Source organism: Apteryx mantelli, chromosome 8, assembly GCF_036417845.1.
Source record: "Apteryx mantelli isolate bAptMan1 chromosome 8, bAptMan1.hap1, whole genome shotgun sequence".
NCBI classification, from domain to species: domain Eukaryota; kingdom Metazoa; phylum Chordata; class Aves; order Apterygiformes; family Apterygidae; genus Apteryx; species Apteryx mantelli.
The window spans coordinates 43,306,235-43,321,416 of NC_089985.1; the positions used below are offsets into that span (position 1 = coordinate 43,306,235).

The 15,182-nt window shown below is 42.1% G+C and overlaps 1 protein-coding gene across 1 annotated transcript in view; it reads right to left on the reverse strand.

The window, feature by feature from the left end:
• ERICH3 (glutamate rich 3) overlaps positions 1-15,182 on the reverse strand; it is a 53,007-nt gene that overhangs the window by 19,111 nt on the left and 18,714 nt on the right. Inside the window, exons 8-11 of the mRNA XM_067300828.1 lie at positions 10,340-10,520; positions 8,610-8,796; positions 5,850-6,145; positions 3,072-3,290 (exon numbers count right to left, since the gene is read on the reverse strand). Coding sequence (XP_067156929.1) covers positions 3,072-3,290; positions 5,850-6,145; positions 8,610-8,796; positions 10,340-10,520 — 883 coding nt within the window. The remainder of the gene's footprint in view (positions 1-3,071; positions 3,291-5,849; positions 6,146-8,609; positions 8,797-10,339; positions 10,521-15,182) is intronic.

Genomic DNA, 15,182 nt, shown 5'->3' on the forward strand with positions numbered 1-15,182 from the left:
TGAAGATTAATCACTACAGCCAGAACAAAAAGATCATCGTGACCTTCAAAGTTAAAAGCAAAGCCCCTAGAAATGCAAAAGATTCCAGTGATCTGAAATGTCACCCAAAGCTAGCAGTAACCTTAACAACCTTATCTAATGTTACAGTCCATTGTGCACTAGTGTTAAATAAGAACTACAGAACTCCTAAAATTTATATCCTCCGGGTGGAAAGCCTGAAGGAGCACTTCCTCCAGTATCCCTAGCCCCTAATCTATGCCTCTTCCATGATTCATTGTATGTATATATTTAGACTTCTAAAAGACCCTTTACAGTTCCCATCCAATATTTGAGTACCATTCCCTACACTAAGATATACAAATGCCAAATTAGAACATTGCCTACATCCTCCTAGCATCCTCAGCAAATGTTACAGGGATAATGAATGAAGTAAAGCCAATTTCCCTGTCTCCTTTCATCAAAAGTCACGATGAGAAAGTTAAGTCGTCAAAGCTCACGTGGGCAACGGGAAATGGATTCCAAGCCATGAGCTTCTCAAGAAGCACCTTTCAAAACAGCTTCCCTTCACTTCCATGGAGGGACGCTCCCAAGTTTGACACTCAAGGGTCATTACTCATTGCCAAATGAGCCGCAAATGATAACTGGTGACACCTGTATTAGTGTGTTGATGTAAAAGAGAGAAGCAGCAAATCAGGCTGCTAAGACAGACGACTAAAACTCTCATATTTGAAACCACACAAAATGTAAATGGCTTAAACACATGTCCTGAGCTATTACAGTAAAGGAGAACAAAGCAAGCCATGGCAAATATAACCTCATACACAGTATCAGTGCATGTACAGTAATGGGTGAGGAACCACTGCCTAGTGAGTAGCTGTTTTACATTTATTAATTTAAATTAATTAAATTAATAATTTAATTAGTGATATTAATTAAATATCCCTATTTCGTGATTTGGTGGCTTCCCAATAGCCTTTTCTCTTCAGCATAGAAAAATTTATATTGAGTTATTGAGCTACGGTGACTTGCAGCATCCTTACATGCCAGTAAAAACAAAGGTGAAAAGGGTGGCCCTTAAAGAAGGTCCTTAGTGTACAGGTAGCCATTAAAGGCCCTTACAGTTACCTCTTTCTCTCCACCTATAAACACATATGCATCCACATGCTTCCACTTGATTATCACACACTGCTACAGCTTGATAAGCAGCTGATTAAAATCACAAAAATGATAATGTCATACACTAATAAGAAGAAAAGAATGCTTAATTGTACTGATTATTCATGAATCACAAATAAACTATTTCTGATTACCATTAGAAAAGAAAAATTAGATTTTTTTGATTGTTGCAATGATTTTATAGGCAAAAATGTTTCAAACCTGGTTTGAATTTCTGTTGCATTTTATACTTTCTATAAAAAGACTGGATCTTTCTTGCAGCTGCAACTTTTTCACAAAGAGCTGTTTTACCTTTGCAAATTTCACCTAGAAATACAAATGTGAAGTAATGTTTACATTTAACTTGAGAAACAACTTGCATATTAGGACTGTCAGATGTAAGGAATATAAACGAGTTCATTAAAACAGCAGTAAATGGAGAAATCCTGGTATATTATGGCAAGCAACAGGCACGTAAGTCAGCTCAGGATCTAAGAGAGCAGTAGAGGAGAAATGTTAGAGAAGTAAACCACTTTGCCATGAAGAAGAGACAAGCCAAAATGTAGGCAGTTCATTTTTTGCTCTTTCACCATGTTCTGGAATTCTCTTATTGCTTGTTTAATAAATGTAAAATTGCCTGCAAGTTTCCTGTTGGATTATTTATGAATATGTGCTGCTGGGAATATGTGAAGGCCAACAGTTAGAACATTAAGCATGAAAAGTGCTGATTCAGGCAACTGAAGGGACAGAAAATGCTATTTATGCTACAGAAATTCATTACAGAACAGCTTAATCTTTCTTAAATTAATAATAATTGTCCTGTGCACTTCACACTTTTGTACCTATATCTGGATCAAGAAATCACAACTTGTCATACTGGCTTGGACTCTTAACCTATTCACTACCAGACTTTAAGTGAGACCCTCAAAAACTTCCTAACTGCTACAAGTGGAATGGACAGATGAGTAGATTGCGTTTTCCCCTCTGAACCACAACTGAGTGAATGATGTAGCAGGGTACAAAGCCAAGGTTATGATTATTTAGGGTCATTAAAAATCCACTAAAGATAGCACTTATGAAAAACAAGGTATTATATTGGGTTTCCTGATGACTTCTCAGATAAAAGTGCACTCCTCAGAATGTGTAAGTGGTCATGACTTCATGGATGTCAGTGACCATTGACATTACCATTTGCCCCAAGTATTCACAGCTAATTTGCTGACTAGCTGCTTTTCCATTTCTGCAACTAAATAGTTCAGCAATGTCTACTGTAAACTGTGACACATGCTTATGCTGCCCAATGAGTTTGGCTGTATTTCAATGATGGATGGTAGAACCGATAAAAACACTTAAAATAAGTATCTTTTACCAATTCAGTAGCCACTGCATGATTTTTCTTTGCCCTTTACCTAGTTTATATATCATATTAGCACTGCAGCACAAAATTAATATCTGTGCTCCCCCAAGTGAAGCCACCAGGAACTGTAAAATATCACAATGTTGTAATAAAGATGTCAACCTACTCTTTCCCATTTCTTCTCACCCACCTGAAGAGTATCACAATTGCAGCTGAGAGATACATTAAGCTCTACCAGCTCAATGAATGCAGTGGGGAAAGGCAGAAAGACTGCATCTCAGTCTAAGGTACAGCAAAGTAGCTGACTTGTGCCTTCTCTTCCCAATTACTTCTAGAAGTGGCTACTGCACAGCTGGGTATCTTTAAGGCAGCAGAAAAATCCCACTGCCCAGACTGTGCAACAAACACAAAGGGTTTGGATATTTCGTGATGACTAACACCCAAAGCGTCATTTAAAAGTAATACAAATACAGACTCAACATATATTACCGGACATGCACAAAATGTAAAACATGCATCACATTGACTGCTATAAGCCTTGGTATGAAAAAAAACTAACCTTGTTTATTATCCTCTGAGTCACTGTCAGAGTATCCATCATTTTCATCTTTCTCACCATCAGAGGCCTGCAGTGCCTTCTGTGATGAGTCTCTACTCTCTTTTTCATGGTCTGAATTATCGTTCTCATCATCTGAGGATGACTTTGACGTTCCATTCATTTGATCACCAGTCTGTTCTTCTTCACTGACTTCATCTGCTTCAAAATCTTCATCATAGTCTAAAATAAGAGAATTCTACTGTGAGACAGAAAATAGAATTCACAGCTACTAAAGTTGTTTTTAAGCAGACAGAGGTTAACTTCATTAACCTCCTTTTCCCCTTGTATTTGCTCACTTTTTTTTTTTTAAGCCAGGAGAGAGTCTAAGACCACAGGTAGGAATTGTAAGAGCACATTATCATAAAAAACCATCATGCTCTACATAGAGAGAGTAGCAAAAACACGATAAAGCTACTGAGTGATGCAACAAGTATCACTAATATATTAAAAATATAATGAAAAAAAATTAGCCACTGCAAGGACTAGAAAAATAAAAAGATGAGTTATGCAAAGTCAGAAATAAGAGACAGACTCTTATTACAGGGAAATAAATTGTTGCAATGACAAAAAAAATACAAGCAATAGAGAAAGCTGTAGAAAAGTAGTATGTTGTAGTGCAAAGTCAGATAAATGTGGATTGACAAGGCAAATTAGCAAAGTAGCAGCTTACAGGTTAAATTAACTAATTAAATCCAACTAAAGGGCACTGCAGAGGAACATTCTGATTATGACATGGTTCAAATGTTCATGCAGTTCCCAGGTGAAATCCCGTTACAAATGAAACTTATCGCAGAATTACCATTTTTACATCAACAGGGCCTGTATTTCATCCCAGGTTACTAGCCTGACAAGTTGTAACATGTGATAGATAACTTTGCTCACACCTGCAGTCAAAAAGTTTTCTTCATGCATATACATTAAAGAATCCTTCCCTTTCTAGCCAAGGCTGCAGGATTTAAATCCCAGACACCAGAATGTACAGTGATGCCAATACATTTCCATTTAAAATTCAGTAGTTTCACGGCCACCACTAGTTCACTGCACATGCAGCAGAGAGATAATAAACCTAAACTGTGAAGGAGAACTGTCACTGCTGACAAGCTAGCTGTCCCTCTTGGCCATAATTTCCTCACCTTACAGATTTAACTGCTCACCTCTTTTTCTTTCCATCAATGCTTTTAAAGCACTGAAGTGACAGAATGCCAAGGAGACTATGTGAAGAGTATCTGATGCAGAACCAATTAGGCAAATAACAATTACCCAGACAATGAGAATTAAGAAAATAAGTAGATTTATCTTCTGCATTAAAAAATCAATTGACATTCCAACCGCATTGTTGGAAGTGAGGCCTCCTTCGGTAACTGTCAGAAAGATGCCCACCTCCTGGAAGTGAAAAGGCTTGATTAATCACAAAAACACATGCACAGGGACTAACAAAAAAAGCTGTGCAGAAGCACTACAGAATCATGAAAGTAAAAACAGGAATTGGAAGCAGGAACAAAAAGCTCTCTATATAAGTACAACTTACTCTGAAAATACTTTTTAGCATGGAGTGAGTGGAAGAACAGGCAGTGCTAACTGTCTCCTCTTCTTTTAGGATTAGGCAGATGTGTAAACAGACTGATGACAAAAGGGACTGGCTTTAGGTGGTACTGGGGAAAATGGCACATTCTGAGCATGAAGCTGGAGTTACAGCACATCATTTTTATATCACAAACATTATCTTTGTCTGCCACAAGAAACACTGCTTGGGCAAACTTTTGGCAAGCACAGCCTCTTTCTGGTCTTTCTTTTAAATCCCTGTCAACAAAAACCAGACAGGACTCAAGCAAAAAAGGCAAGGTCAGCCAGCTACAACAGTCAATGGAAGCATTAGGGGGAGGGAAAGAGAATTCCCTTCCAGCACTGCAAAAGCAGAGACAGCAAGAAAGATGAGTTTGGAGACCTGGAGCAGAGAGGATGAAGATTTGGAAAACCGAGGAAGCTAGAGGTCAGGGTGGGTTCGGGTAGGAGGTGCTTGGGGCAGTTTGGCAGAGAGGTGACTAGGAAGAGCCTTAAGTGAACAAAGCAGCTCATTCCCACCGGCAACAGAGAGGAGAATACACCAAAGTATTTCATCTGGCTCTAAATCCTGCTGACATTTCACTGCTATGTGCTCTTCCCACCTTCTCTCCCCTTCCACGCCCAATGTACAGCCTCCTCCACTCCACCATTCCTCCCCTCCATCTGTCTGGAGTCAGACAGCAGGAGGTTTTCCATCTCCTACTGCTATGACTGCTGTCTTCTCTCCATTCACCTTATGCTGATATCGTTTCCCACAGGAGCTCTTCTCGGACTCACTGTCTCCCTGCCCATACACAGTCCCATTCCCTCCTTGAGCTCTATCTATTTCCATCTGCTGCTGTTGTCCTTCCTCATAGGTGTCCTGCCACTGTGCTTCACTTTCCTCCTGCTTTCTCATCTACCTTAGGCTCCTGTTTCAGACTCTCCATCCTTCCTTACATGCTTTTTGGCTCCTGCAAAACACTCATCTTGTTGCTTGGTTGAAAGGAGTCCCACTAAGTTTATTGCCTAGAAACAGCCATCAACCTCTGAGCCGTCTTCACCACGTTTCTCGCACACGAGGTATCCCAAGGGAGGATAACTCCTAAGGAAGTTGGAAGCCCACAGTCCCATACCTTCTTCCCTAATTCTCCTCTCCCATTTTTCATTCCCTGTTTGTGCTTTGAAATACTGTACCATTTTTACCAATATCTTCCTGACTATCTTCAGTCTCATGATCAGACAGTTCTTTCATTTCTTCTCTTCTGTACTCCTCTCCTGTCTCCGTTTTGTCCTCCATAGGTTCCACACCCGCTCCATGACCTGATAATATGACTAACATTGAATCTTTGCCTGTATTCTGCTCAACACTGCTTTCACTTGGCTCCTTGTGCACTCCGTCTCTCAGAAAACCTGCTTGCTTTTCATGGTCCTCCTCCATTTTTCTCTTGGGAGGGGATGGCTTTTTGTCCAGGCCCATTGCAATAATGCACCTACAAAAAAAACAAGGAGAATTGGAAAATACCACACTTTTCTTCCAGTGAACAATGGAAGGGCCGTAGGCGCAGTCAGCAATTCATCTCATTATCTGAGCTGAAATTAGGTGCATACCTGTGCCTCAGCTTCGCCATTCAGACAACAAGGATACTGATAATGTGCTTCTTATTTTGAAAAGCACCCTAAAATCATGAAATGCTCCACAAACACAGATGCAGTTCCCCCTTGAAAGAGAATATGGCTGTTCCACTGAAAGGTGGCAAATGACATATAAATAGATTAAAGCACAAATTAAAGTGTCTTTTAATTTCAAGCCACACCAGGCATGATCTGTGAAGATATTAATCACTGAGAAATGCAAACAAGCTCCAAGTCAGAGGTGCTTTGGGTACAGATCCTGCTGTAACATCCAGTAAAGTGATGACTCAGGTTTTGTGGATAAGCTATTTTTTAGTTTGTCCGGTGGGTCAAATAACTGTGAGGGAGGGGGGAGGTTGAATTTGGATTGGTTTTCAATTTCTGTTCCATTTTTTCTCACCTAGCAGAAACCCAAACAATTGCAAAACAAAGCATTTAGAATGACTTGTAGAGACTGCTACTCTTGTATAAAATGGAGTGACAGACTCTTTAAGCTGATGCGTAGGATGCTCATGTAAGAGACCAGACTTCCTACCCCTGATTTAACGTTAACTGCAGACATCAGGAGCCACTCTACACCATCTCCGACTGTCAGAACACTGTGCTGTAATATATTGATTCAAATCTCCTGCAGGCAGTGGATGGAACTAAAACCAGAACTCTCACGTTAAAATTAAACCACTCTACTCTTAGTTGCAAGTCTCTGTCGGAAACCATATTTTCTTCATAGACCACTACGGCCTAAAAACTTTTCCTTCCCCAGAATTGTTTTTCATATGTAAAGGTTCTGTGCAGTTCCCCTCACACTGCCCTTCTCTGCAGCTGTTTACAAACTACTGTGAAATGTCCTGAAATTATTCAGTCTAGAAGTCTTTCAGTTTTGCAGGCACAACAATTAAGTGTAACAATTTCTGAAAGGAGACCTATTCCCTCAATTATTTGTTCCCAGTATTTTTTTTCAGTGATTTTTTTCAGAATTTGGGTCTTTACTGAGAATCAGATTGGGTGTTTAATGTGTAGATATGAAATCATACTCAAAACAGAAAATAAATACAATTGCATTGGACCTGAAGAAGATGTGAAAATAATTTTCATTTACAGGGAGAATCTGGCTAAAGGAAGTGTTTTTTAGTCAACAGAAATGTCAGCTGGACTGAAGAGAGACAGGACAACGGAGATAGATAGCACTAAGCATAAGAGGGCAGGAGGTGCCAGGGAGGAGGCTACCCAGTAAGTAATTACCTGAATCAATTTCAGGAGACTATATTAATTCAGAAAAAGGCAGCACTTTAGATCTTTCTAGAAATTGCAGAAAAGCTGAGATTTGGGCATTTCCTAAACACTATAGGCGCTATATACATTCTGAATTCAGATGCTTTTCACTACTAAGAAAATACTTAGCAATACATTTATAGAAATCATGTTTAATGTTAGCTTGAAGTAGAAAAAAAATATGGAACAGTACAGCAAAATGTTTTTCCCTCAGAATTCAGTCCTTATCTAAAAAATAAGTATGGCTCTATGGGGGTTCTCTTCTCCCCATCTTCATCCAACTGTTTGTTGCTGTTTTAAAAATTACTTAAGGAAAAGAATAAAGAAATTTTAAAACTATCCATAGGTGCAAAAGCTTTCATGTCCAACATGACTTTGAAAATCATGCAGAAGGAAGATTTTATTAAAATTAAAGCTTGTTAGCAAAACTGTAGCTGTTGATCACAGCACTGCTTTTGCCCCCAAAAGAGAATAAAACTCTGTTGCTCAGATCTGTTGTTTGAAACATGGCTAACATCCACTATTGCAGGCAAGATATTACACCTTAGGGGCAGAACTGATTTTTTTTTTTTTTAAAGCTGGTTTTCACAATCACAAAGAAAACTCTGAAAACTACAGTTAACTAAACAGCACTCTTGATATTTGTTTCACTATCACTTCCACCAGAAACATCTAGGTGGCATATTTACACCACCCTACACCTATTTCTCAGGACTCTACTGCTGATGAATTACTGACAGCCTCCTGACAATCTGAAGGATCAAGTGCTATAATGCAAACATATATTGTCAGTTCAAAATGCCTGTGCCTACTCCACAGGATGGCTGAAGAGGCAGCACAGAACTCAGCTGACTTAGATAGCATCCTTGGATGTGGGACTCTGAATGAGAAGCCCCACTCTGCAGATGTTTCAAGGGATGCCCAGAAACATACCAGGTTCTGCAGAGCAGTGGGGTGCCAGAAAGATTTTAAAAAGCAGAAGAAAATGATAAACACTCTAAAAACTGTGCTGCTAAGGCTTTGTGAGCAAAGTGCACTCTGTCTCCTTACCTATAGCAAGGAGATGCTCTCTCCACATTGAGAAAACCAAAGTATCCATGTCTGCCTCCCAGCCTGGAATGCTTTTGATGTTTGTACTCACAGCAAGAGCTCAACCTGTCCACCTGCATCCCATTGAGAAAAAAGGTGAGGCTGAATGGGAAACCATGGTGCCTTCTTGAGATGAACTGAAAGGTCTCTGTAATTGAAGAAAGGAAAGTGTTCAAAGAAAAAGGTTATGCTTTACTGTCAGCCTATTGCATTTATTGTATCTCATCTGCATCATCTCCAAAGCACCCATCCCACTGAGACCAGGTCCTTTCGTTCTCGGCTGTATTAATTAGGTTATAAAACTCTACCTCCTTCATGCACAATGTTCTTTTCTCTTTCCAGCCCAGGAGTACCAAGCTGGACACACTTGTGACAACCTAATACATTATCGGTTTGGCCTTTCACGGCTACAGCAGCAATAGAACCCAGAGCCTTGATCTCAAAAAAAATGGATTCTGCCACTTGCCTTACAAAGGGTGTACATTAACTACAGATAGTTTAAAATACCTGGAGTATGTCTACATGATACAATGCAGTGGTACTTTAGAGCTCCTGCAGTGTCCTACATACATTCGTCACAGTGCAGCACCTTGCAAAGAATGCAGTCCAGGTTCCAAATCAGTACAGCCGCAATATTAGCGGCTGAACATGGTCTTTGTCATAGCAACACTGAGCAGCTGAATTATACAGTTTCTGGAGCTATTTCAGGCTACACTGCAAGGGCACTGTTCAGCATCCAGGCCTTAAGGGCCCTGAGGCTGCTACCCTGCTCCATACCAGGAGGGAACCTGGCTGTACTCCTTTTCCCCACAAATCCTGGTATCCCTCCAAAGTGAACTGAGCACACAAGTAGGGAGAAAGCTACACTGTACTCCAATAGGTTCCCTAATAGGTGTGAATGGGGATCAGGACAGCAGGAGAATACACAAAGGACACCTTCCCCACAGCAGGGGGACAGCTGCAATGAATGTCTTTGAACCAGAGCTATGGGCACACTATGGCACATCCACAACCCAAGGGAACAGACTAAAGCACAGTGACCTCTGTACCACTTCCCCATATACAGTGAGAATGCAAATGCCAAACACAGTGGGTTCTGTGAGCTGGAATGAGGGGTATAATCTAAAGAACCATTCTTCCTTATAAATGAAAACCTCCCAGCCACCCCCCACTCTCCTTTTCCTGATCCTAATTTCCCAGAACACATTTCTCCTTTTATTGATGATATATACCAGTGTGGGTAACCCTATAGAAACCAACCGAGTAACACTCATGTTAAAGGGATGAGAACTGGGCTCCCGCCAAGTAGTTTTCCTTCTGCAGTAATAAACAGCATGCACTGATGTATTACAGCAAGTCAGAAACAAATAACTTGTTTGCAATAGTAAACTGTCCCTGAATACATTTTTATTAACCATACATCTCTATCTAAAATTAATCTAACCCACAGTATTTTGTTAAATCACTCCTCTAAATCCCTTCTTCCATAATTTGCAAAAGTAATTACAACCTCATTTTCAATCATGAAACAGTAAATCTAGATTTAGTTTGGAGGCAGCTGGTATAAAGTCCCTGGATGCCCATAACTTGACTGAGTTCAGCTGAAATCGCTTTGATATCACACCAACATGTTAGCCAAAAAAGATGATGTTGCCAGATTCAAGATAAGCTCTTCAACCCTTTATCCTTACCTCCTTCCAGTAGCTTGCCTTTGTAGACACAAAGGTTTTCTCCTCCACAGTGCTGCTGATAGACTTTGATTTCATCTCTGTAATCAGTATCATCATGAGATAAATGCACACTTTTTCCTAAAAAGATCATGGTAACAAATGCGTTGCTGCGTAATGAGGGCTTATGGAATTTTCCAGAATTCTACAGCAGGAAATACACAAAAAATGCATTCAGCTTCTAACTCCTAACAAAAGGTAAACACAAAGATCATATATGTGCAGTATATTTAATAAGTATTAACTTACTTTGTCTCTCATTACATTTAGCACATTTAAATATCAAATAGATCAAAAATGACTAACAAATCTTTAGCCCCAGGTCAGCCCTTTTTTTGCTACTCTCCTGATTTTGAAGAATTGAAGCGCTAAGTACAACTACAGCTATCCTGAGTAGCTGCATCAAGGAGAGAAGACACTGCCAAGGTACCGCTGCAATTTAGCGGGCCACAGCCTTCAGGGACAAATTCAGTCCCTGGGCTTTAGCTGCCCTTATGCACAAAAGAGCATGAATTAGTGACAATTTTGGGAGTCAGGAAAGTGAGAAGTGGCCTACAAGCAACTTTTTCCTACAAAACAGGTTCTGTATTAAAGCAGGCCCAGTGAGTATGCCCTCTGTAGACATTAACAGGACATTCATTTGAACGACCCTGTTCGAAGATTGACATCTACTTGGAAGAGATGGAATCCATCTCACTAAGTGGGGCAAAAGCATCTTTACCAACAGGCTGGCTGATCTGGCAAGGAGAGCTTTAACCTAGGAACAACGGGGGAGAGAGACAGTTACAGGGAATACAAAATCAACAAAACAGGGCCTAAGTGAGGGCACCTCAACATTAGACAAGGAAGTGCCTGCAAGACAGCACTATGGAGAAACCTTTCACACCCTTTATGAGAAATCGGCACGCTTGGGTGCCTCTCTGAAGTGCCTTTATGCAAATGCATACAGCATGGGGAATAAACAGGAGGAATTAGAGATCTGTATGCAGTTGCAGGGCTATGGTCTCACTGGGATCGTGGAGATGTGGTGGGATAGCTCACATGACTGGAATGCTGCAACGGATGGATACAAGCTCTTTAGGAAGCACAGGCCAGGAAGGAGAGGAGGGGGAGTCGCTCTTTATGTGAGAGAGCAGTGAGAATGCATGGAGCTCTGCCTAGGGCTGGGTGATGGCCTGACTGAGAGCTTATGGGTAAGGATTAAGGGGCAGACTAACATGGGTGACACTGTTGTGGGTGTTTGCTACAGGCCACCTGATCAGAAGAAGCAGTAGATGAGGCCTTCTACAGAGGGCTAAAAATAGCCTCACATTCACAGGCCCTGGCCCTCACGGGGGATTTTAACCACCTCAATATCTGCTGGAGGGACAACACAGCAGGGCACAAGCATTCCAGGAGGTTCCTAGAGGGCATCAATGACAACTTCCTGACACAGGCGATAGAGAAGCCAACAAAGAGAGGTGCTCTGCTGGACCTTGTACTTACGAACAAGGAAGGGTTTGTTGGGGATGTGAAGGTCAGGGGCAACCTCAGCTGCAGTGACCATGAGATGGTAGAGTTCAGACTCCTGAGAGAAGGGAGCAGGGCAAAAAACAGGATCACAACCATGGAGTTCAAGGAGCAGACTTTGGCCTCCTCTGGGACCTGCCTGCAAGAATCTCATGGGATAAGATCCTAGAGGGAAGAGGAGGTGGGGGGTGTTCCAAAAAAGCTGGCTGATATTCAAGGATCATCACCTCCAAGCTCAAGAACAGTCCATCCCAATGTGCAGGAAATCAAGCAAAGGTGGCAGGTGACCTGCATGGATGAACAAGGAGCTCCTGGCAAAACTCAAACATAAAAAGGAAGTATACAGAAGGTGGAAGCAGGGATAGGTAACCTGGGAGGAATACAGCAACATTGTCTGAATACGCACAGATGGGGCAAAGAATGCCAAAGCCCATTTGGAGTTTAATCTGGCAAGGGATGTCAAGGACAACAAGAAGGGCTTCTACAAGCTCATCAGTAACAAAAGGAAGACTAAAGGAAATGTGGGCCTGCAGCTGAATGGAGCAGGGGCCCTGGTGACAAAAGATACAGAAACGGCAGAGATACTGAATGCTTTCTTTGCTTCAGTCTTTACTGATAAGACTGGCCCTCAGGAATTCCAGGCCCTGGAGACCAGGGAGAAAGTCTGGAGAAAGGAAGATCTTCCCTTGGGGGAAAGAGGATCAGGTTAGGAATCACTTAAGGAAACTGGACAGATGCGAGTCCGTAGCCCCTGATGGGATTCACCCATGAGTGCTGAGGGAGCTGGCTAATGTCATTGCAAGGCCATTCCCAAACATCTTTGTAAGGTCATGGAGAACAGGAGAGGTGCCTGAGGACTGAAAGAAAGCAAATACCACTCTAGTCTTCCAAAAGGAGAGGACGACCCAGGGAACTACAGGGCAGTCAGCCTCACCTCCATCCCTGGGAAGGTGATCGAGCAGCTAACCCTGGATACCATTTCCAGGCATATGAAGGACAAGAAGGTGACTGGAAGAAGTCAGCACGGATTCACCAAGGGGGAATCATGCTTAACCAACCTGATAGCCTTCTATGACAGAATGACTGGCTGGGTAGATGAGGGGAGAGCAGTGGATGTTGTCTACCTTGACTTCAGAAAGGCTTTCAACACCGTCTCTTATAACATCCTCATAAGCAAGCTCATGAAGCATGGGCTAGATGAGCAGCCAGTGAGGTGAACTGAAAACTGGCTGAACTGCAGAACTCAGAGGGTTGTGACCAGTGGCACAAAGTCTAGTTGGAGACCAGTAACTAGCTGTGTACCCCAGGGATTAATACTGGGTCCAATCCTGTTCAGCTTACTCATCAATGACCTGGAGGAAGGGACAGAGCGTACCCTCAGCAAGTTTGCTGATGATACAAAACCGGGAGGAGTGACTGATACCCCAGAGGGCTGTGCTGCCATTCAGAGGGACCTTGACAGGCCGGAGAGATGGGCAGAGGGGAACCTCATGAAGTTCAACAAAGGCAAGTGCAGAGTCTTGCACCTGGCAGGAATAACCCCATGCACCAGTACAGGCTGGGGGCTGACCTGCTGGAAAGCAGCTCTGCGGAGAAGGACCTGGGGTCCTGGTGGACTGCAGGCTGACCACGAGCTAGCAACGTGCCCTTGTGGCCAAGAAGGCCAATGGTATCCTGGGCTGCATTAGGAAGAGTGTTGCCAGCAGGTCGAGGGAGGTGACCCTTCCCCTCTACTCAGCCCTGCTGAGGCCACATCTGGAGTACTGCATCCAGTTCTGGGCTCCCCAGTACGAGAGAGACAAGTAGCTACTGGAGTGAGTCCAGCAAAGGGCTGCTAAGATGATAAAGAGACTGGAGTATCTTTCATGTGAGGGGAGGCTGAGAGAGCTGGGCCTGTTCAGCCTGGAGAAGAGAAGACTGAGAGGGGATCTTATTAATGTATACAAGTATCTGAAGGGAGGATGTCAAGAGGACGGGGCCAGACTCTTTTCAGTGGTGCCCAGTGACAGGACGCGAGGCAACAGGCACAAACTGAAACACAGACAGTTCCATCTGAACATGAGGAAATACTTTTTCACTGTGAGGGTGACAGAGCACTGGAACGGGTTGCCCAGAGAGGTGGTGGAGTCTCCTTCTCTGGAGACATTCAAAACCCGCCTGGACACGATCCTGTGTAACATGCTTTAGGGGACTCTGCTTGAGCAGGGGGGGGTTGGACTAGATGATCTCCAGAGGTCCCTTCCAACTTCAACCATTCTGTCAAATTTTCTCTAAAGTTGCATTACCCAAGATGAGCTACTCTCCTAAAAACAGGTGTCTACTTCAAATCAATTTCTATATGACAGCTGACTCCGCATTATTCTGCCTGCAAAGCAGTTTTAGCTGCAGCCAGACAACTTCAATGCAGCTAATCTTCTAAACACTTATTGAGTTCATTTTTCAGATTCTGAAAGATCTACAGACAAACTGATTTTTATTATTTTCAATTTTTTTTTAAGAATGTTATCAAATGTCATAACAGTTTCAGAAGTAGCTTCAATCCAACAGGTCACTTAACAATCCCAGACTGCTGCATTCAGTTGTAGTATAACCAAAAAAAAAAAAAATCTTGTTACGAGCTGAAAAGAGACATTTAGGGCCAGATTGTGTCTTTATGGTGTTCTCCACGACACAGATCCAGCTGTGACTGTAGTTCTGGCATTGCACTGAAAGTGACCATCTTAAGAAATCCACAGGGTAGATTTTCCACCAATACTGGCTCTATTGTGTTGGTATTGCTTCTCTCTGGTGCCACTACCATTGTCAGTCCACATGACCTCTTGAACTGTGACAGTAAAGCACTCCAAGCAACTCCAAACGGTGGACACACAAATTAAGCATTAAAATACTCCACACCCTTTCTACCACACATAACATTGACTGCTCTCTAGCATAAGAGATACTTAGAAGCTGCCACAATGTTGAAAAATATCTGGAATGCAGTTCCTCTGCATTAACAACTAGGAGAATTAATGTTTGCCTTTGTAGCTATCTGGAGAACATGTAAGGAGTTGTTAAACTTTGGAACTAACTACCACAGAAATCACTGAGGCCAACATTTAACAAGATGCAAAAAGGGCAACAAGAATATGCAGTATCATCAGAGTACACCTAACAAACATTCTGGAAGAGACATTAATCTCATGCTTCATAAGTAATTCCCTTGCTCATCCCTTTTCCCTTCCTCAAATGTAACCTACACTTGAGGCTTTCAGTTAAGACAGGCCTTGAACTTCTTAAACTGAGAAGTGTTTTGTAG